Consider the following 20825-nt stretch of genomic DNA (forward strand, 5'->3'; position numbering starts at 1 on the left):
ATTTCTCCCCTTCCTTCTCATGTGGCGAAACAATAAACAAAGTGGTCACTGTTGGTGCTCTGGGGCATTTCTCTTTCTTTCCAATACAGGCTCCCAAGATGGAAATCTTTAGCCATTGAAGCTCCAAAAATTCTGCTCCTCTAAGAGCAGACACTTGCTTAGTGTTTGCTGGCTGGAGAAAGTCTCACGGCCACTTGGCTCCAAAAGGGTTCTGCAGGAGCGCAGCTGCTTGGGCTGCAAGAATGGCGGGGCGCCCTCAGCCCCAGGAGAAATCACTCTCAACTCTGTTTTCTTTTTCTTTTTCCTCAGCATTTGTAAAGTTGGCCCAAGGGTGTGGCTGAGACTCCAGAAAACCACTGAAAGCATTATTTGTTCTTGAAAATGTTACAGTTAATGTTTTGGTCCCAGTAGTAGGGGAAGAAAAGATCTTTGTGAACAAAAGCAACAAAATGCAGGCATCTCTCTGCCTAACTTGCTGGGATTTCAGGAGGTTTGTTAATGCTGCAATCAGCAAGGCAAGCGGATTTTGAGAGGTTAAGTTAAAGTGATAATTCTTAACCTGGGATCTGTGATTTCTAAGAGGTCCGCAGAGTGTTTTGAGGAGCTTTGGGGTGAGGAGCAGACCTTCTTAAATGGAACAGAAAAGTTTATACAGGCCAGGTATAGTGGCTCACATCTGTTATCCCCGCACTTTGGGAGGCCAAGGCAAGGCGGGCAGATCACCTGAGGTTAGGAGTTCGAGACCCACTTGGCCAATGTGGCAAAATCCCCGTCTCTACTAAAAATATAAAAATTAGCCAGGCTTGGTGGCAGGCACCTGGGATCCCAGCTACCTGGGAGGCTGAGGCAGGAGAATTGCTTGAACCCTGGAGGCGGAGGTTGCAGTGAGCCAAGATTATGCCATTGCACTCCAGCCTGGGTGACAGAGCAAGACTCCATCTCAAAAAAGAAAAGAAGAAAGAAAAATCTGTACAAATAGATCTTTTATTGGAGAGAGGCATGGCTCATCTTAGAGTCTCCAATTCAAAAAAATTGGTAACGACTACTGAGTCTTGCTTTGTCGCCCAGACTGGAGTACAGTGATGTGATCCTAGCTCACTGCAGCCTTGAACTCCCAGGCTCAAGCCATCCTCCTGCCTCGGGCTCCTAGGTAGCTGTGGCCACAGGCATGCACTGCTATGCCTGGCAATTAAAAAAAAAATTCTTTCGTAGAGACAAGGTCTCACTATGTTGTCCATCTGGTCTCAAAGTCCTGGCCTCAAGAGTTCCTCCTTGGCCTCCCCAAGTGGTGGGATTACAGGCGTGAGCCACTGTGCCTGGGTAATAATTACTTTTTAAAGCAAGCTCCTCAGCAGTTGTCCCCTTTTTTTTCTTTTGAGCAGAGTTTTGTACATCAAGATATTTTGGGGACTCTGTAAAACCTCATGTGCTTCAAATGTATGGTTGCGTTGTGCGAGTGCACACTCGTGTGTGTTTGCCCACGTGGGCAGAGCCTGGCTCTGGATGCTCATTTCTTCCAGGAGGTGGCAGCCAGCACATAGACAGCAGAGGGCTGAGGAAGGGCAGAGGCCTCCTGAGTAAGCCTTTTCCAGAGTTGGCACCTGGCACTTTGTCCTTTTGCCTGGGTAGTTTATGCCAGCCACGCTGGTGTTAACAACTGACCAAAGAGCAGCGCTTCACTATGTTAGGGGGGTGAGCAAGGAAAGAACAGTCAGTATACTACTTCCCCTGGTCTCTAGAGCCTAGGACTCCTTCCTTTTCATCCATCTGGCAATATGGTTCCTTCCTGGTGCTTGTGAGTTTTGAAGTCAGAACTGGATTTGCATTCTGTCTCTCCTATCTTATTTGGACCCAGTTATTTAAATTCTTTGACCTTTAGTTTCCTCATTGGTAAAATAAGAGTAAAGTCCCTACCTTGGAATGTTCTTGTTACTACTCATGAAATGATGTACGTAAGGTGCTCACCTCTGGGCCTGTCCACAGAGAGTGCTCAGTGAATAGGGACTGGCCCGGAGCTGTGGCTCACACCTCTAATCCTGGCACTTTGGGAAGCTGAGGTGGGAGTCTCACTTGAGCCCAGGAGTTCAAGACCAACCCAGCAACATAGGGAGACACTGTCTCTGCAAACAATAAAAAAGGAAAAGAAAAAGTTAGCCAATTTTGGTGGTGCTTGCCAGTTGTAGTGGTCCTAGCTACATGGTTGAGGTAAGAGGACTGCTTGAGGTCGAGGAGGTTGAGGCTGCAGTGAGCTGTGATCGCACCGCTGCACTTCAGCTTCGGCAACAGAGTGAGACCCCATCTCTACAAAAACAAAAATATTAAATAAATATAAATAGGGGCTGTTCTTTCATTGAAACTCGGGCTCCCTGCAACTGCAAGGTGTACCATTCTAAACGGCTTTGCTAAACCTGTTCAAGATTTGTTTTATCTTTATGAAACTTTTGGGAATAGAAACAGGTAAGTCAACTAAAAAAACTGAAAAAGCAAACCTGGATTTAGTGGCTACAAAGATGGAGGAGTTAAAAGCTAAGCTGGAATGGGAGCAGAGAGAGGAGAACATCTGTTAGTATCCGTAGCATGAACATTTTCCCACCTCCCTATGGGTGTCACTTGTCTGTTGGGACGTCTTTGATGTGCCTTCACATCTCAACACCTTTGCCTCACACTAGCAAAACTCCTGCTGAAGGAACTTAACTTTGCATTATTTTCAATATTTTAAAAAATTATTTATCCAATTAAGTGCACAATGAAAGTAAAACATAACATTGTTTACCCTGTAACAATGTAGAATCAGAAACAAAATAGTGCCCCTCCCCCAAAGAAAACCACCTAAAACCAAGCCAGAATGTATAAGGTCTTTCTATATTACTATTTACAGATGATAATTTTATATAGCTGCTACCAATGTAAACATACTGTTGCAAGTTCTACTTTTTCATACTAATTAATATAGACTTCTTTGTATTTCTGTAGTCCAAGTGGCCATATTTATTTTAATATGTTTTATCTCTATATCACAAGACTTTGGGTTGGTTTCTTACTTGAAGTGTTTCTTTTACTTATATACTCAATGCCATCCCAAAACAGGTTTCTCCCCACCTGTAATAAATTATTTAAACAAATTAGAGACAGGGTCTCACTGTGTCATCCAGGCTGGAGTGCAGTGGCACTGCAGGTTTGAACTCCTGGGCTCAACCGGCTCTCCCAAGTAGCTGAGACTACAAGTGTGTGCCACCACGCCCAGCTCATGCTCTGATAAATTTTGCCATTTGTCAACTTTTACCAAATTAACTCTAGAAAGATTGTATTAATACTAAGGCCCCTGGCAATGAATAAATGTACCTAAAGCAGAATATTTCCCTCCCATCTTTTCCAACACTGGAAAAGAATAAAGTATCGTGTTTTAATTTTCAATTTTAAAATTATAATGAATGTGAATATTTTCCCATCTTAAAAAACCAAATGATTTCTCTCTCTTTTGTGTGAATTATCAGATCCAGGGGTCAACAAACTATGGCCCATGGGCCAAATCTGGTCACTACCAGTTTCTATAAATAAAATTTTATTGGAACACAGCCACTTTCACTTGTCTACGTATTGTCTAAGGCTGCTTTTTGCATTACAGTGGCAGAGTTGAGTACTCGCAAAAGAGCAAAGTCTGAAATATTTACCGTCTGGTACTTCACAGAAACAGTTTTCCGACTCATCTCTTAGTTCATATTCTTGTTCTACCATATGTTATGCTCCAGTAATATCAAAGTACTTGTAATTCCCCTCATGTCATGATACTTTGTGTTTTGGTGTCTTCACCTATGTTCTTCGCTCTGTCTGGAATTTCCAATCTCCTCTCTGCCAGGAAGCTTTAGCCTTTCAAAACTTTGAGAGGCATTCATGCTGTAAAGCATTCCCGTCAACTTAGATTCACTGCATTACTTGTTAGAAGATACAGATAATTGGTGTGAGAATCAAGAAAACAAATGTGTGGGAAAACAGTGTGAAATTTCAAGATGCTATATAAAACTAACAACTTCTAATAAGAAGTTATTATATTTGGCATACAATTATTGTTATTATATTTTTATTATTGTTATTATATTTGGCAGCATCAATATCCACCTTTGTTTTTACTTCAATTTCACATCATTTATAGTCAACTTTTTAGACCAAAACACCTAAACTAACTCTCATGAAGTAAAGGACCTGCCTTATCTTACCTTTATTAAATACTGTCAATAGAGTGGGATGCCTGGACTAGCTATTTTGGCAGTATCAGTGCCAATTTGGATTAATTATATGAGTCTTACCAATTATTGCGTAACCATTTAGATGACTCAAAATGTAAATCAATCAACAAGCCAGAGAGCCCAGCCCTCTGTATTATCCTTCTATTTGACTCCAGAGAACAAAGCATAGAATCCTAGAGAAACAATAAATATGAAATCCTGAGAATATATGCTAACGAAAGATCCATTCTATCCTTTGACTGCAGATAATTATGCAAAAATCAGACAAAATAATATCTTGAAGAAGAGTTTGATTTATATAGAAAAAATGATCTGAGCTAAAACGTGCATTATAAGTGCAAAATAATGCCTAGAATCTTTGGGAATTCTACTTACCTTTCAAAAGTTCTTCTAGAAGGACATTGCTCTGCACTACAACATATCATAGCTGTAGTTTTAAAAATGGGTCTGCTTACCTCTCTCTGACCTCTCCCCACTCCCTTTGGGAATCTAAACTATAGAAAATATTATCGTGAAATATAATATATATAAAAATGATCATACAATGTTGCATGCATTATGTGTGTTGGTGTGTGTGAGAGAATATAGTTTATTAATTTAAACAATCATCTCTGGGGAATCCAGAAGAGATTTCCATTTGCCTTGTGAAAAGTTTAATATATGTGTTGAAAGCCACAAGGTTCAAATTACACAGAGTGAAAGCTTGGGCAGTTATGAATGCTCAGAGTCCCAGAGACAAAAGCTTTTAGTTGTAACTGCATTCATGGAAAGGAGGGCGCCGATTCCTTCACCACTTCCATTAAGGAGCAACTACTTATTTTAGCGGTGCCTTTCTCTCAGGAAGTGCAATATATAGGAAGGGCAGAAAAGTAAGCAAAGGAGGAAATTTGATATTGATTTCTTCTGTGAAATTACATGAAAGCTCAATGGCTTGTAGCAGCAACCTAGTCAATAAAACTCCATTTGAGACCACCTTGAAATTCAACATTCTCCTGATCCTTTTAAACTTCCTCTAGTGTCAGGTTCTTTCTGTATTTAATTGTTTTTAGTTCTGAGATACTATGAAGCTTTTTATTCATAACATTGCAGAGATGATTTTGCCAAAGGTTAAACTGCGAAGTATTTCCAGACAACAAAGCCCTGCCCCTCCTTTTTGGTTAAAAATCAACAACACAAAAAACAAAATCTGAAAATCCACGGAAAAACAGAGGTGAAAAAAAGCGAATAGTAGTAGAGCTACTTGTTGGCAAGCAATTGTTCAGTATTAGGGTGCTGCTAGGTCTTCCTGCAGAAGGAGTAAGTACAGCATTTCCTCCTGGGAGCCTGAGAATATCATTTGTGTCAGACTCAGTGTTATGTATGTGTACTTTTTGGCCGTGATAATTTCTAACATTTCTTTTTTTTTTTTTTTTGGGACGGAGTTTCGCTCTTGTTACCCAGGCTGGAGTGCAATGGCGCGATCTCGGCTCACCGCAACCTCCGCCTCCTGGGTTCAGGCAATTCTCCTGCCTCAGCCTCCTGAGTAGCTGGGATTACAGGCACACGCCACCATGCCCGGCTAATTTTTTGTATTTTTAGTAGAGATGGGGTTTCACTGTGTTGACCAGGATGGTCTCGATCTCTTGACCTCGTGATCCACCCGCCTCGGCCTCCCAAAGTGCTGGGATTACAGACTTGAGCCACCGCGCCCGGCCCTAACATTTCTTAAATGCTTACTGTGTGGAGGTAATATGCTAAGTCTTTATTGATATGGTTTCTGTTCTTTAGGGAAGCAATAAGTCGCCTGTGTGAAGCTGTCTCTGGGGCAAATGGAGCCATTAAAAAGCGAAAGGTAAATGTTGATGTGCTTTTCTTGTTTATATCTCCCTCACTATGGCAGAGATAGTATGAAAATCGCTGTTACTTCATCCCAGCATATAACCCAAGGTCCCACCTGGCCTTTGTCATGTGACATGATATCAGAGCTGCACTTAAAGTTGCTCTTGACCCTCAACTCTTTCTGAGCTGCCTGACACTGTGATGTGGTGATGCCTCGAGCTGCAGAGAGGAGAAAGCCCCTGGGCTTTAGCTCAGAAATGTAGAGATGCCAGACTTGGCTCTTGCTGACCATTGAGTGTGGGATCTCATCTTGCTGAGACTCTGTTCTTATTTCCTGTGAAGTTAGGGAGTTAAATGAAATGACCAGTTTAGTGGCTTGCAATTTCCACATTTTATAATGTATGTATTCTGCATTTTAATATTTAAGATTTTTTAGGCTTCCTGGCCTATTTTCGAGTATAAATATGGATAGTGGTAAAGGTGAGGTAATAATGCGTGGGTAGAGTAGCTATCTCTGTGGGAAGAAAGCAAAATTTTTATGTTACACAGACTCGGATTGAAGCCCTGCCTCAGCCACCTGCAAACGGTTGACTCTCGGACAAGTCACTTAACCTCTTGGATCCTTGGTTTTCTCATCTGTAAAATGGGAGAAAATAGCACTTACTTTATAAGATTATGTTGGAAATAAATGAAGTGATGTCTACATACTACCTACCACAGTGTCTAGCATCTATTAGGCTTTCTATGTTAATGGGAGCTGGTATTATTGCTATTAAGCTATGAGCCCTAGAATATTTTGTTGCTTTGAAAAGTCCAAAGGGACAATGCAAAGCTCTTAAGACAACTGTATAAATCATTTGGAATTGCAAACTGTTTAAGAGAAGGGTTTTTAAAAGAGATCTTCTGGTTTAACCTTTTCATTTTGCCAGCTACTAAACTGAGTCAGAGATAAGACATGGTATTTGCCTGAGTCACTAGGATGATTAAGGTCAGAGCCAGCTGTAGAAGCCAGGTCTTCAGATTCCCAGCATAGGGCTCTATTTCTATACTGCTGTGCCCCATTTTTGGTTATCATTCTTTGCTCCATTTTTGGTTATCATTCTTCATTATATTACATAGGACTGAACCCAGTATCACCCAGAGTGACTCAGAGGAACCACATGGCATGAAACATTCTGACAAATGGCCCTGAAATTCTATTAAGGACTCTCTATGACTAGTCTCTTTGACAGAACCCATGGTTCCAAAATAATCTCTAGCCTCTTCCTGCTTCTCACAATTTCTGATTAGGATGCTTCAACTGGATGATTCCAAATAACAGGCAATATTTTCTCATTTAAGGAGCAGGGATTCCCTACCCCAAAATAAAACAGAACAAACCTGGCTATCATCTATCCAGAAAGTACACTTGAAGAGAAAAACAGAGAAGCAGCTAGTTTCCTTCAACAGCTAGCATGTATTGAGTACTTAATATGTGCCAGGGACTCTTCCCAGCATTTTACGCTTTTTAATTTTCTTTTCTCTCCACTTTATTATGGTAAAATATACATAACATAAAATTTACCATCTCAACCTTTTTTTTTTTTTTGAGACAGTTTTACTCTATCACCCAGGCTGGAGTGCAGTGGCACAGTCTTGGCTCACGGCAACCTCTGCCTCCCAGGTTCAAGCAGTTCTCATGCCTCAGCCTCCTGAATAGCTGGGATTGCAATCATGTGCCACCATGTCTGACTGATTTTTATATTTTTAGTAGAGATGAGGTTTTGCCATGTTGGCCAGGCTGGTCTCTAACTCCAGGCCTCAAGTGATCTGACCATTTTGCCCTCCCAAAGTGCTGGGATTATAGGTGCGAGCCACTGCTCCCAGCCTCATCTTAATCTTTTTTTTTTTTTTTTGAGACAGAGTCTTGCTCTGTCACCAGGCTGGAGTGCAGTGGCATGATCTTGGCTCACTGCAACCTCCACCTCCAGGGTTCAAGCAATTCTCCTGCCTCAGCCTCCTGAGTAGCTGGGACTACAGGCATGCACCACCACGCCCAGCTAATTTTTGTATTTTTAGTAGAGATAGGTTTCACCAAGTTGGCCAGGATGGTTTCAATCTCTTGACCTCATGATCTGCCTGCCTCAGCCTCCCAAAGTTCTGGGATGATAGGTGTGAGCCACTGTTCCCGGCCTCAACTTAACCATTTTTAAGTGTACAGTTCAGTGGAATTAAGTACGTTCACATTTTTGTGCAGCCATCACCATTTGCCATCTTTAGAATTCTTCGTCTTGCAAAACTAAAACTCTACACATTAAACAATAACTCCCCGGTCCCCTATTTTCTCAGTCTCTGGCAACCACAATTCTACTTTCTGTGTAGGTACCTAGAGTACTCAAAATCATAGGAACAGAAATGACTGGCTTAATTCACTTAGCATAATGTCCTTAAGGTTCATCCATGTTATAACAGATGTCAGAATTTACTTCCTTTTAATAGCTGAATAACTTTGCATTGTATGTATACACCTATTTTGCTTATCCATCCATCTGTGGATGGACACTGGGTTGCTTCCACAGCTTAGCTACTATGAATATGCTGCTATGAACATGAGTTACAAATATCTTTTAGAGACCTTCCTTTCAATTCTTTTGTTTATATACCCAGAAGTAGAATTGCTGGATCACGTGGTTATTCTATTTTTAATTTTTTGAGGAACTGCCATACTGTTTTCTACAGCAGCTGCATCATTTTACATTCCCACCAACAATGCACAAGGGTTCTAATTTCTCCATACTCTCACCAAGCCTCTTCACATTTTCTATTTCTTTATGATTTCATCTTGGTAGGTATTCTAGGAATTTGTCCATGTCATCTAGGTTCTCCAATTTGTCGACATACAATTGTTCACAGTACTCTCTCATGATCCTTTTCATTTCTGTAGAATTGATAGTAATTTCCTCACTTTCATTTCTGATTTTAGTAATTTGAGTCTTTTCTCTTTTTTGCCTTAGTTCATCTAGCTAAAGGTTTGTCAGTTTTGTCGATCTTTTTGAAGAACCAACTTTTGGGTTAATTAATTTTATCTATTTTTCTAGTCTTTATATCTTTTGTCTCTGTTCTAATCTTTATGATTTCTTTCCTTCTGCTAGGTTTTGATTTGTTTTTTTCTAGTTCCTTAAGTTACAACGTTAGGTTTTTGACTTGAGCTCTTTCTGCTTTTTTAATAAAAGTGTTTATATCTATGATTTTTCCTCTTAGCACTCACTGTTTTCACTGCATCCCATAAGTTTTGATATGCTGTGTTTTTTATATTTGTTAATCATCACAGAAAACCTAGCCACAGGTCTTACTATTTATCCCCATTTTACAGATGAGGAAACTCAGGCCCGGAGAGGTTAAGTAACTTGCTCAGTGACTCAGTAAGTGTATAGAGGTGCTGGGTCAAGCCCAGGCAGTCTGGTTCCAGCATCTACACGCTTAATCACGATGTTATCTACTTCTCTGCCAAGCATCTGCCCTAGGGTGAGGGAGCCAAAAAAACGATTTAGGGCCAATTGAATATAATCAGATCTTTGTTTGATTCCTGTAGGTCTGTCAGATACTGCATCATTAGCAGTTTGGAGTGCTAATGGATAAATCATTTATCCATTTATCTGATCTCCCATGAGTTTTGAAGTCTAAAGGTTAGGGAATAACTGAAAGAACTGGGGGTTCCTGAGAGACTATGCAATATAGAATACGAAGAGCTATGCCGTTATATCAATACCAATACATTGACCCAGATACAGTAAATTAATATTTCCCTATCTTAATACTTTTCTCATTTGTAAAATGTGGATAAGCACCTCTGCCAGGCCTGCCTCTACTCTTTAGTGAAAGTTGGTCAGTATCCCATCCTCAGCCACCCCTTTCTTTTCCCTTCTCCTCTCACTCCCATAGTGAACTCTCCCAAGGCCAGGGTCTGCAGTTTCTCCACTGTGTGTTTCTTGAAGGAGAAATCCTGTAGCAAAATTGCCAACATTCATTTTAAAAGTAGTAATTATAACCACTACAGTTTGTTAGCACTTCACTGCACACTATGCATTTCCATGTACTTTATTATTAATGCTAAATTTGATTCTCCTAAGGCCTCCCATGGCTAGAGGTAGAAGAACAGAAGTGACTTAGCATTATTGCTCCTGTTTTGTAAATGAAGACATTTGAGGGTGGTCTGGGGTTGTCTAAGGTCCCTTGACAAGTTAGGATCACACCTGGGACTTGAATCCCAGTTGCCTCACTGCCCATCCTGTATGCTTTCCACTCCTTTCTCTTCCATTAGTCTTTATTAGGACATTCTAATAAAGGCATGAAAGACTTTGTCTCCTATACAATAGATACATTTTGGGCATTTCTTATGAGATTAAGGTTATGGTGAGAACAAAATTAAGATGATTAACGTAAAAGTTCTTTACAGATGACAAAATGCTTTTTGACTATGAGATAGTATTATAATTTAATTTGTATTTCATAATAATATTTTAAAAACTAGCATGGAAAAGAAACTCTAGAGAAGCAAATGAGCGATTTGCTATTAAATAAAATAACTGTGGGAAACATAAAATCCCTGAATTGTGTGGCTCGCCTTGCCCAGAACCGTGTAAGAAGCAAAGAAAGTAGACCAAGAGTCAGCTTTATGATGTGGTAATAGCTGTGAGGTTTAGGGCTAAGCATTCCTCATGTTTGCACTACGTTTTAGAATGCGCTTAGAATTAAAAATAAAACTATACATTAAATTTCAACAGTGTGTGCTTAACAGTTTGGTATGGCTCCGGAATGAATCAAATGAGAGTAATATAAAAGCAAAACTAGGAAAGAAACAAATTGTGTTTTCATTGATTGCCACAAAGTATTGATCCATATGCTGAGGAATCACTGATTTCCATCAACTAGCCCACTTTCCAGCAGAGGATTTCAAGACTTAATCCAAACATCCATCAAAGTATTTAAATCTCTTAAATTATTTCTTAGAATTTTTAATGTTAGAAAGAGCAAAAATTGTTTAATAATAACAGCTCTCACGTACCCAGCCAAATACTGTGCTAAATGTTCTCCAGTTATTTAATCTTCACAACAGCCCTTATGAGGTGGCTACTGTTTTTACCCCCACTTTTTATATAAAAAGAAATTGAGGCTTATAAAGGTTATTTGTCCAAGGTAATCAGTTGGTAACTGGCATTTCTGCCTGAGGAAGTCTGCCAGCCCAACCTCTCACCCCTCCGTTGGTACCTCTTTCCCAACTTATCGCCCCAATGCTTTTCTTTATAATTTCTGGGTACCCCCTACTCTCATGATTCTTCACCACACCCACAGAACTCCTCTTCTTAAGAAATTCCTGGTCCAGAATTTTTGCTTTTATCAAAACATGTCCCTTTGCTCAGGATCTTTCTGTACATTTCTATTAGTAAATTAAAACATCTTTATTAATGAGTTAATGTGGAATGGGCTACCCCCTTCCTAGTAATGTTTGTTCATTTTAATAATTGGAACCTTCTGAAAACAATGATTTCACCTAAAAGAGTGGCCAGTGGTAGAATTTCAGGCATCATGATTATCTGAAGGTTACAATTAGTCTGGAAAAGAATACTTTTTAACTCTGGCATGAGAAAGATGAAGGAGGAACAGGCATGGCTTCAAAGAAGGAATCAGGTGCTTAATTAGAAAGTGTTCATCAGTGCCTTCTGTGGCATTAGATTCAGTGGATTGTCAAATTTTTCTTGTTTTAGACTTGTAGTATTGAAAAGGACTCAAGAGTTCAGCTGGTCTAAACTCTCATAGAAATGTGTTTACATTAAAGCAAGAGCCCACTCCCAGCACTTGGGGAGGAGAGAAACTATGAGAAAGTTCTGAGGGCCTAAATTTCACTACTTAATAAAGAATTTGCTGCATTCTAATTATTAAAAAATGTTTAATAAAAAACATTCCCTTTGATTTGATTTATGTAAAGTAAAATAGAGTGGAACAGTTTGGACTTTGACTCATTTTTAACATTTAAAAAACATTCATTCTTGTAACATTTCATTCTGTAACAAACTTCCTAACAGTGGTTTTGTTTTTGTTTTTTTTAATTTTTAAAGCCTCCAGTTAAGTTCCTATCATCAGTTCTTGGCAAAAGTAATCTTCAGTTTTCAGGAATGAATATAAAACTGACCATCTCGACATGCAGTCTCACACTGATGAATCTTGACAACCAACAGGTAAGATCACGAATCTCATTTATAGTTTAATGTATCATCTATTTTTCCAGAGAAGCCTGGGGATAATAAGGAGAATAAAGTTTTATACAGAGTATGCCTACAATTTAATAGAGCACAAGTGAAAAAAATCTGCCAAAGATTTATGCATAACAATCATTAGAACAGCAGCATTACTAACCCATCACTGGGGCATGTAACCACCTACATACGTGCACCTACCTAACTGGCTTTGAATGAAGAACTAAGGTGCAAAGAACATAGAAAATATCATTTAGCAACTCATATCCTTGAATTGGTCACTGGTGTTTCCACCAACCCTTCCCTAATGAAAAGCAATTAATCCCATTATCACAACTAACAGACGGTGTGTTGGGCCAGGGAGCAGATGAGGGACAAAGGGGAAAGGTGATGTTGGGGTAAGTGTTCTAGTGAACTGAAATTTAAGCAGAAAATATTTTCTTCCAATTCTTGTGGCTGAGCAGCTTTCTAAAATGTTATTGTATAAAAGATAATGTTTTCTTCCTTATTAATTTATGATACTGTGGTGTGCCTAATTTTTCATTGTGAACCTCATTTCTCACAGAACAGTGTTGCTGAAGCAAATGTGGAAGATACATAGGCACTGGGCTAAATATGTACCTAAACCGGAACATTTTGTTTGGCTTGCTTTTAATTTTTTAGGCTAAATGCCTTCTATCAGGTTATGTATGTATGTTAGGATCTAATTTTTCTCTTTGTCTAATATGTTGTGATTCAAGTTTCTTTACACGTAAGGTTTTACTGTATGGAGTGCTGTTGATCAAGGTTTAATGTATACTTGGCAATAATAACATGCTAAAAAGCTTTGAGGTTACATATAGGTTGAAATGCTGGCTTTGCCACTTACTAACGAATGACCCCTACCACTCGGCTTCAGTTTATCTCTTCAGTAAAATGAGGATTATGGTACTTATTTATAAGGTCTGAGAGGCTGGATTTAACAGTAGGTATCTCGTAGGGCTTTTCAGAAGATTAAATTAGATGATAGATGTAAATTATATAGCATGTGCCAGCCACATGATACCTATTATTATTATTTACTCAAATATTCTCTGAGAACTTTTCATATACTCAGTACGTAATAGGAAAATATTATAAGATTATAAAATTATCAGCAACATAACAGGTTTTGAGGGCTGCTTTTTTTTTCTAAATTAAAAAACAATAAAATATACTGTTTATGCAGTAGTATATAACACCTTAGAGGAAAATAATATGAAACAGTTACAAATAAATTCTCATCCAGTTGGGTCCTGATTGATCTTCCAAGAGTGATGATACCATTGGTATAATGAGAGCATAACATTTTGGGCTGCACTTGGAAGATGCAACACATGTAGGTGGTGAAACATTCATTCAGTCATTCTGACATTTTGACTTCAAGACTTACGTAGATGCAGAATTTATTCTTAGTTTTCATTCACATGGACGGTACGTGAAAGCTCAATGCTTTTAATTATGCGATCTAACTAAGTAGAGGAGCCCTTGGATTATCTCAGAATTTTGTAAGGGAGGAACTGAGTAGGCAAAGCCAAAGCCATCAGAATGACAGCCTTTTGGGCAGAATCTAATGATCATTTTTTTAAATGACCCTGTGGGGTACCAGAAATGAATGAGGAATTTATGAAGAATGGAATTGTGGTGGAAGTGGTGGGGCAGAGTTTACTCTCAGCCTCTCTTTCCCCTTCAGTATCCCTTCTTTAGGGCAAAGTATTACTACCCACCCATAATCTTTCAGGCAAAACAGAGGTGAGGATAACGGGTGGTTTTCATTATCAATAACAATAGTACTATGATGTGCCTTGAGAGTAATCCATATCTTTTCTGCACTGGTGGCATGGAATGGGGTTGTATTCAGCCCACTGCTGGAATAGGGACCAAAGTTAAGATCTCATTTATCTCAGACGTGAGGGGTGATTTTTAATAACTATTTTGAGCTTTTCTGCAGGCCTAGGAGAAATAGCTGGGGAGTATGGGGGAAAGATGTGCCACTGTAGAGGCCTCAACTCAAGAAGCTTTATGTCCCATGAGAAAAGCAACTAAAATGTTTAAGAAATGAAGGCAGCAAAGATGAGGGACCTTGTGGATACATCACAAGAAAAGGATTAATTAAATCCTTAACGCTACCCTCAGAAGTTCTAAAATAAATACAAAGAAATACTAATGTCTTCCCCACTCCCACTTAACTTTTAAGATATACTTTGGACTGAAAACAAACAGGTTCAAGTTTATGGATATATTCATAGATGACAGCATTTATGGATCAGATAGTTCACACTTATCTTTGGTCACTAAGAACATCAAGAATATAACCATTCACTCCCAGAAAATATTTTATAAACCTCCAGAGGCAGAAAATATTAAACACGCAATGCTTGCAATTTAAAAATATTACCGTATTTCAGGATGGGAAAATACAATTTTGCAAGGGTAAGTTTTACGTATTTCCTTGTTTTAAAATTCAAACAACATACTTTACTGACATACTTTAATATAGTATTTTAGGGTCTCAAGCAAAAATATCAGAGTCTCAGCAGCTCAAACTCCCAATAATTCTTTACTCATTTCTACAACTCTAACAGGTACTGAATTCAGAAGGGTAATAGAGTTAAGGTAAAACAGGCAGAAAATTGAGACAGCCTTTAGAATCTATAAGGAGAGGCAAGTTCAAATATTTAGAAGCCAGGTATGTAATGCAAACTGTGCAAGCACAAAAAAAGAAACAATGATGCAGGCCCAATGATAGATGTCAAAATGCTACCTGGCTTCTGTGTTGGGGAGACAACACCAGGGGACTTGGCAAACAGTCCCTTCCTTGTCTAAAGGTGAATCAGACTTTTTTTTTTTTTTTTTTGCTATGTAGGTCTAGTGGTCAAAGGCTCCCAGATGTTTTACTTTAAAAACAAATAAGAGGCCAGGTGCGGTGGCTCACGCCTGTAATCCCAGCTACTCGGGAGGCTGAGCAGAATTGCTTGAACGTGGGAAGTGGAGGTTGCAATAAGCTGAGATTGAGCCACTGCACTCCAGCCTGGGCAACAAAGCAAGACTTGATCTCAAAATAAAAGGGTAAAAATCTAGATTTTTAGCTGGTATCTCTGTACTGAGATGGTGGTCTCTTAAAATTATAAGCATGAACCAAACAAAATAGATCTGTGGCCTGAAGACAGCCAACATGGGATATCTAATTTAACTGAACATTTGTAATACATAGGGATACATTTGGAAAACTCTCCCTAACCACACTGCGTACTCAAAAGCTTCTTTAAATTCCCTCTCTTGCAAAACCAGTTAGAATTTCCACAGAACTCCTGTCTCTAGTTCCCTTAAATGACTGACACACACACACACACACACTCTCTCTCTCTCCATTTAGTCCTCACAATTTGTAAGGTACATCCAATTACCCCTATTTCATTTTAGGACCCAAGCCACAGAGATTAATTTCCCAGTTACTGAGCTAAACATATAGTAGAACTCAAATTTTAAAGTAGTCTGGCTTGTCTGTGGCAACTGCATGTAAAAGAAATACAAATGATTTTATACCCCTAAAAGGGGTTTTCTATTCTCAATAAATACAAGTAAGTATTTACAATTTTCATTGTCTCTCAGCTTACTGCCTATTTTTGAGAGAAAAACGAGTCAATTGCAGAGCCCAGGTTTTTCTCCCCAAGATTAGCCTTCAGATGCAACAGGGAGTGTTTCCTACCTCACCTCTAGTGCCCTACTGAGTCCCAGAGACAAACAGAATCACAACCTTCTAGTTAGTAGACCCCAGATTTTTTTTCAAAAGTTTATCTTTCCCAGTAAAGGTAAATTTTTCTGGTAAAGACAAAGATCTGGAGGTAAATACAACCAGCCAGTTTATTGTGCACTAGCATACCCCCACCCATGCTAATTTACATCATGCATGCAATTAATTATCTGGCTACACTCAAACGACTGCTGCTACAGGCTGAGAAAGCAGTGAAAGAGATAGTAGGATTAAGAAGTTTAAGCACCAATAGTTTACTTCCATGATCTCTCCCTCCCAACTCAGCTAGTGTCTGAGCAATTTTGATCATCCTTGTCACAGTCCTCTTTTACGATCTCTCTCCCCAAAAAAGATGACCGTAAAATAAATTAGGCTGAGTTGTCCTGTTGCATTGGGTATACATTCTTTACTGCTACAATAGAGCAGAAGCATCTGGAAGCTTTTTACTGATCGTAAAACCTGCTGATAAACTCATTTTGCTGGGCATAGCCTTCTGATGTGATTCCTCTCCTAAAACTTCAGCATCTTAGTAAGGTAACCACAGCAACATACTCATTGATAGGGCTGGTTTTCCTAGACCAGCAAATTCTTATAGGTAAAAACTTAATTTACAAAGTTTAATTTCCAGAAATGAATTTGTGAATTAGATATCTTAAGCTAGATCATTTTCGCTTAACACTGATTAAGTTTAAATCAAGTGGTTGCAATAATACATACAATAAAAAGTAGTATACAGAGAAAGTATGTCTGCAATACGATTAGCCAAACAAAATACACAGAACAAGAAATTTTATTATCTCCAATGCTGGTGCATAACAAATAACAAGCTTAAGAGGAGGAGACAGAGGGAAACTTCAGATACCAAGGTAATATCTGGGCAGGTTTAAAACCTTTAAGAGTTGATAGAATAACTGTTCGTAAAGTCTTTTTAGATATAGGGCTTTTTACTTGACTTTTATTAACAGTTCTTACAATATGAAGTTCAACTAAAGTCTTTCACCCGTCAAGTTAAAACAACAAGCAAAACAAAATTTGTCTAGTATATAACAGCGTTAGAAATGGTTTTTCTTTGTACATTCACACACAATGTCTAGATTTGAAACTTTTTAATTAAGGATGTCTTAATTTTTAAAAAGGTCATAACAATGGATTTTCTTGATTTATAGATCACAGTGGCTTTATAAATGATCAAGATACGTGTACAAACAAAATTTCAGATGCTTTTGGAAACACATCTTAAGACATATAGCACATGTGATATAAATTTGAGTTTACTCATCCTTTTGGGATAATGAAGACTACTCCATTTATCTTACATTGAAAATTTAGCCTTTGATAACTACGGCTTGAATAGATCACAAAATAGAATTTTCTAAGTTTTCTTAAGCTTTCAGTCCAAATAACTCAAAAGATATGTGTCCTAGTTGGATACATTTTTTTCCTCATATAATTAGTATCAGTGGGCTCTTGTCTTGGGTTTGTCTTGGTCATGACTTATTCTTGCAAAACCATCTGTACAGCAAAACAAAGATGAAAGGTATTTTCCCCAATGCAAGGAAAATAATCTGGATCAATAACAAAGTCAAAACCATTGGTGTTTTAGGACATTCTTGAGAACAGACTTCAACAGTCTAAACATCTTTTTTTCTTTAATGATTCTCTTCTTTTTTCACAACTGTGCAGTCACTATCCTATTGTCTTCTATTCTGAAAAACACATTTTTTTGAAGGTCAAGTTTTTCAATGGCACAGAACTATTTGGAATGAACCCAAAAGATAGCGGAAAGTTGGGTCCCTCCTCAAGTAGTTTCCTCCTCTTTTAACAGCATATAACTACTCTCTATCAATAATCTCATCACAGCCGAGTTCTTCGGTCAGACGATTGACAACCATCAGTGAAAAAAGCTCTTCGATGAAAGCTAACTGATCAAACGGGGTCTTCTCATAATGCATCTGAAACGCGCCATCCAGGGCTGCTTCTCTTGCTCTGGTTGTTCTCAGAAACATCTTGTTGGCTTCTTCAAGAGCGGCTGATACTCGGTAGCCAGCACCACTAAGCTGCTCCTCTTCTGGATAGTCGTAGTCGTCCTCCCAGTCATCAAATTCCTCGCCCTCGTCCTCGCTCTCGAAGTCTGCGCCCGCCACCTGGCCTGGCTGCTCCCCAGCGTTGGGCCCGTTAGCAAGGCTCCGCTTCCCCTCTGGCGCCGCCATTGGCTGGGCCGCCTCCTCCTCCATTGGGCCTTCCTCTTCTAGCTGTGGCGGGGCCCCGTTGCGGAAGGGACGCAAGGATAGCTCCCGGCTCCCGCTGCCTACCTCCATCTGCGGAAGGTCACCCTCGCCAGGCATCACATCCATCTGCAGGTCACTGCTCTCTTCATACAGCTCGGACAGCTCGGCCATTTCCGACATTGTGCAAACCGCTCTACCTCTCGGAAAAAGCCTTCAGCAAGACAGAAACTGCGCGGCCGTGCGCTTGTGCGCGTGCGCAAAGGCTACGAGCTTACGTAACCACGCGCGCAGGCGTAGTCGTCAGGTACCGCCTCCTGCTTGGCGCGCCACTGCGATTGGAGTAGCTCAATGTTTTTACCCGGGTGTTGGCGTCGCTTTATGAGCTGGGTTTCCATCGATTAGAGCTTCGTATCTAGGGATCCTGCTCGCAAAAGCATTACAGTTTCTGTGTTACTTAACTATACTGCTGCTTGTGATGCTGCAAACTGGAAAATAACGTAATGTGGCTTTCGTAACACTTAATGCTCCTCCCCTCCCTTCCTCCACCTCCCTTGGGCAATATATTTATGTGCTGATGACTTCTAAATCTGCATCTCCAAATCAGACAACATCTATAACCACAGATCAGCATATTAAGAACTAATTCATTCTGTCGTTTTAGTCATTACAAAAGTTAAATTCACAAACAACAGATACATTGTACTTTTAAGTTAGAGTGAAGAAATACTTGGTCCCATTTCTTTTCTCCTGAAAGGTATCTTTCCACTATTGTCAATGCGGTGTGTATTCTTTAAATTCTTTTTATTTGCATTTACGTGTATCTTTATGTATTCATAGAAAAAAATATAATTTTGTGTGTTTTTTAAAAACATGTTTTACCTATCTTCAACTTAAAAGCTGAATCTTTTAAGTTGTGTATACCTCTATGAATTATAAGACTATGTATATTAACATGATTCAAGCACATTTCATTTATTCTGCTCTTTATTTCTATTATTATTACGTTGTAGTATATAATGAAATAATTATGCAACTCCCCGTAATGTAGAATCAGTGAGAGCCCTGAGCTGCTTTTCCTGCAACTGGACAGTCCCATCTGGGAGTGATGAGAGCCAGTGACACCCGAGGTGTGTTGCTTGTGTCCAGTCTATTCTGTAATCTTGTTTTGGTTGCTGCTATTGCAGAAAACCCTGTCGCACAAAGATAGAATGTTGGAAATGGAAGCAGGCTTTTCAGTACTTTTGTGGCAATCTCAGGATATTCCTCCTTGACTTTAATAAGAATGTATAGAATGAGGGCAGCATCATCCTGATACCAAAAAAAAGAAAAAGAAAAAAAAAAGGAGAGAACGTATAGAGATTTGAAGTCTCAAACATGCTTTTAAGGCCTCTGTCATTTTCGGTGTCAAGCAGTTGATCCTCTTCTAGCATGGACAAAGTGGATTCATTCACCTGGATTATTCACAAAAGGGTCACAAATCCATTCCGTCTTTTGTGAATGGGAAGTGTGATGGTTAATACTGAGATTCAACTTGATTGGATTGAAGGATACAGGTATTGATCCTTGGTGTGTCTGTGAGGGTGTTTCCCAAGGAAATTAACATTTGAGTCAGTGGGCTGGAAAAGGCAGACCCACCCTTAAGCTGGGTGGGCACAATCTAATCAGCTGCCAGCTCGATTAGAATATAAGCAGGCAGAAAAATGTGAAAAGAGAGACTGGCCTAGCCTCCCAGCCTACATCTTTCTCCCATGCTGGATGCTTCTTGCCCTCAAACCTCAGACTCCAAGTTCTTTAGTTTTGGAACTCAGACTGGCTCTCCTCACTCCTCAGCCTGCAGACCGCCTATTGTGGGACCTTATGATAGTGTGAGCTAATACTTAATGAACTCTTCTTTATATGTGTGTATATATCTAATCTATTAGTTCTGTCCCCTTAAAGAACCCTGACTAATACAGGAAGTAATGTTCAAACTCTTTTGAAAGCTGAGATAGGTAATCATGCACCAGCTGGGAGAGCGAAGGTCCTGGCTCAGTCTCTTTCAAAATCTGCTAATGTTTGAGACAGCAGAAATCCCCGTGTTCATTTGTCACCCGCATGTTTCCAGTTTGGCTTCAAATGCAGTCACTTTGTCTGCCAATTTGAACACAGTTGTCGTTCTTCCCTGAAGTGACAGAGTTCATTGAGCAGGTTGACTATGTCATACAAGTAAGCAAGTTTTGTGACCCATTCGATGTCATGAAATGTGCTGTTAGTGGGACTGTTTTTCTCAAAAGAAGTCTCTGAAGCAGCTCTCTTAACTCAAAAACTGTGGCCAGTGGTGTACCTTTAGAAAGCCATCTCACTTCTGTGTATAAGAGAAGACACATGTGCTCCGTGTCCATCTCCTTACAGAGCTGCGCAAACAGATGTGAGTTAAGGGCATGTATAATGTGGTTGATAATTTTAATCACATACTGCAAAATCTTGTTAAGTTCAGGTGGCATTTTCTGGCTAGCCAGCATTTCTCTATGGGTGACACAGTGCATAGACT

The 20825-nt window shown here is 39.4% G+C and overlaps 2 protein-coding genes across 2 annotated transcripts in view; one reads left to right on the plus strand and one right to left on the minus strand.

The window, feature by feature from the left end:
- Positions 1–20825, plus strand: part of SHC4 (SHC adaptor protein 4) — a 137336-nt gene that overhangs the window by 65952 nt on the left and 50559 nt on the right. The window contains exons 3-4 of the mRNA XM_017544987.2: positions 6012–6075; positions 12158–12277. Coding sequence (XP_017400476.1) covers positions 6012–6075; positions 12158–12277 — 184 coding nt within the window. The remainder of the gene's footprint in view (positions 1–6011; positions 6076–12157; positions 12278–20825) is intronic.
- EID1 (EP300 interacting inhibitor of differentiation 1) lies at positions 16840–18755 on the minus strand. Its single transcript, XM_017544999.1, has one exon. The coding sequence runs from the start codon at positions 18473–18475 to the stop codon at positions 17900–17902; it is 576 nt and encodes a 191-aa protein (XP_017400488.1). The 5' UTR covers positions 18476–18755; the 3' UTR covers positions 16840–17899.

The sequence above is a fragment of the Cebus imitator genome, unplaced genomic scaffold (assembly GCF_001604975.1).
Source record: "Cebus imitator isolate Cc_AM_T3 unplaced genomic scaffold, Cebus_imitator-1.0 Scaffold9, whole genome shotgun sequence".
Classification (NCBI taxonomy): Eukaryota; Metazoa; Chordata; class Mammalia; order Primates; family Cebidae; genus Cebus; species Cebus imitator.

What these genes read in the sequence shown, in the direction of transcription:
- EID1 (XM_017544999.1), bottom strand. Translation starts at nt 18,475, where the DNA reads ATGTCGGAAATGGCCGAGCTGTCCGAGCTGTATGAAGAGAGCAGTGAC.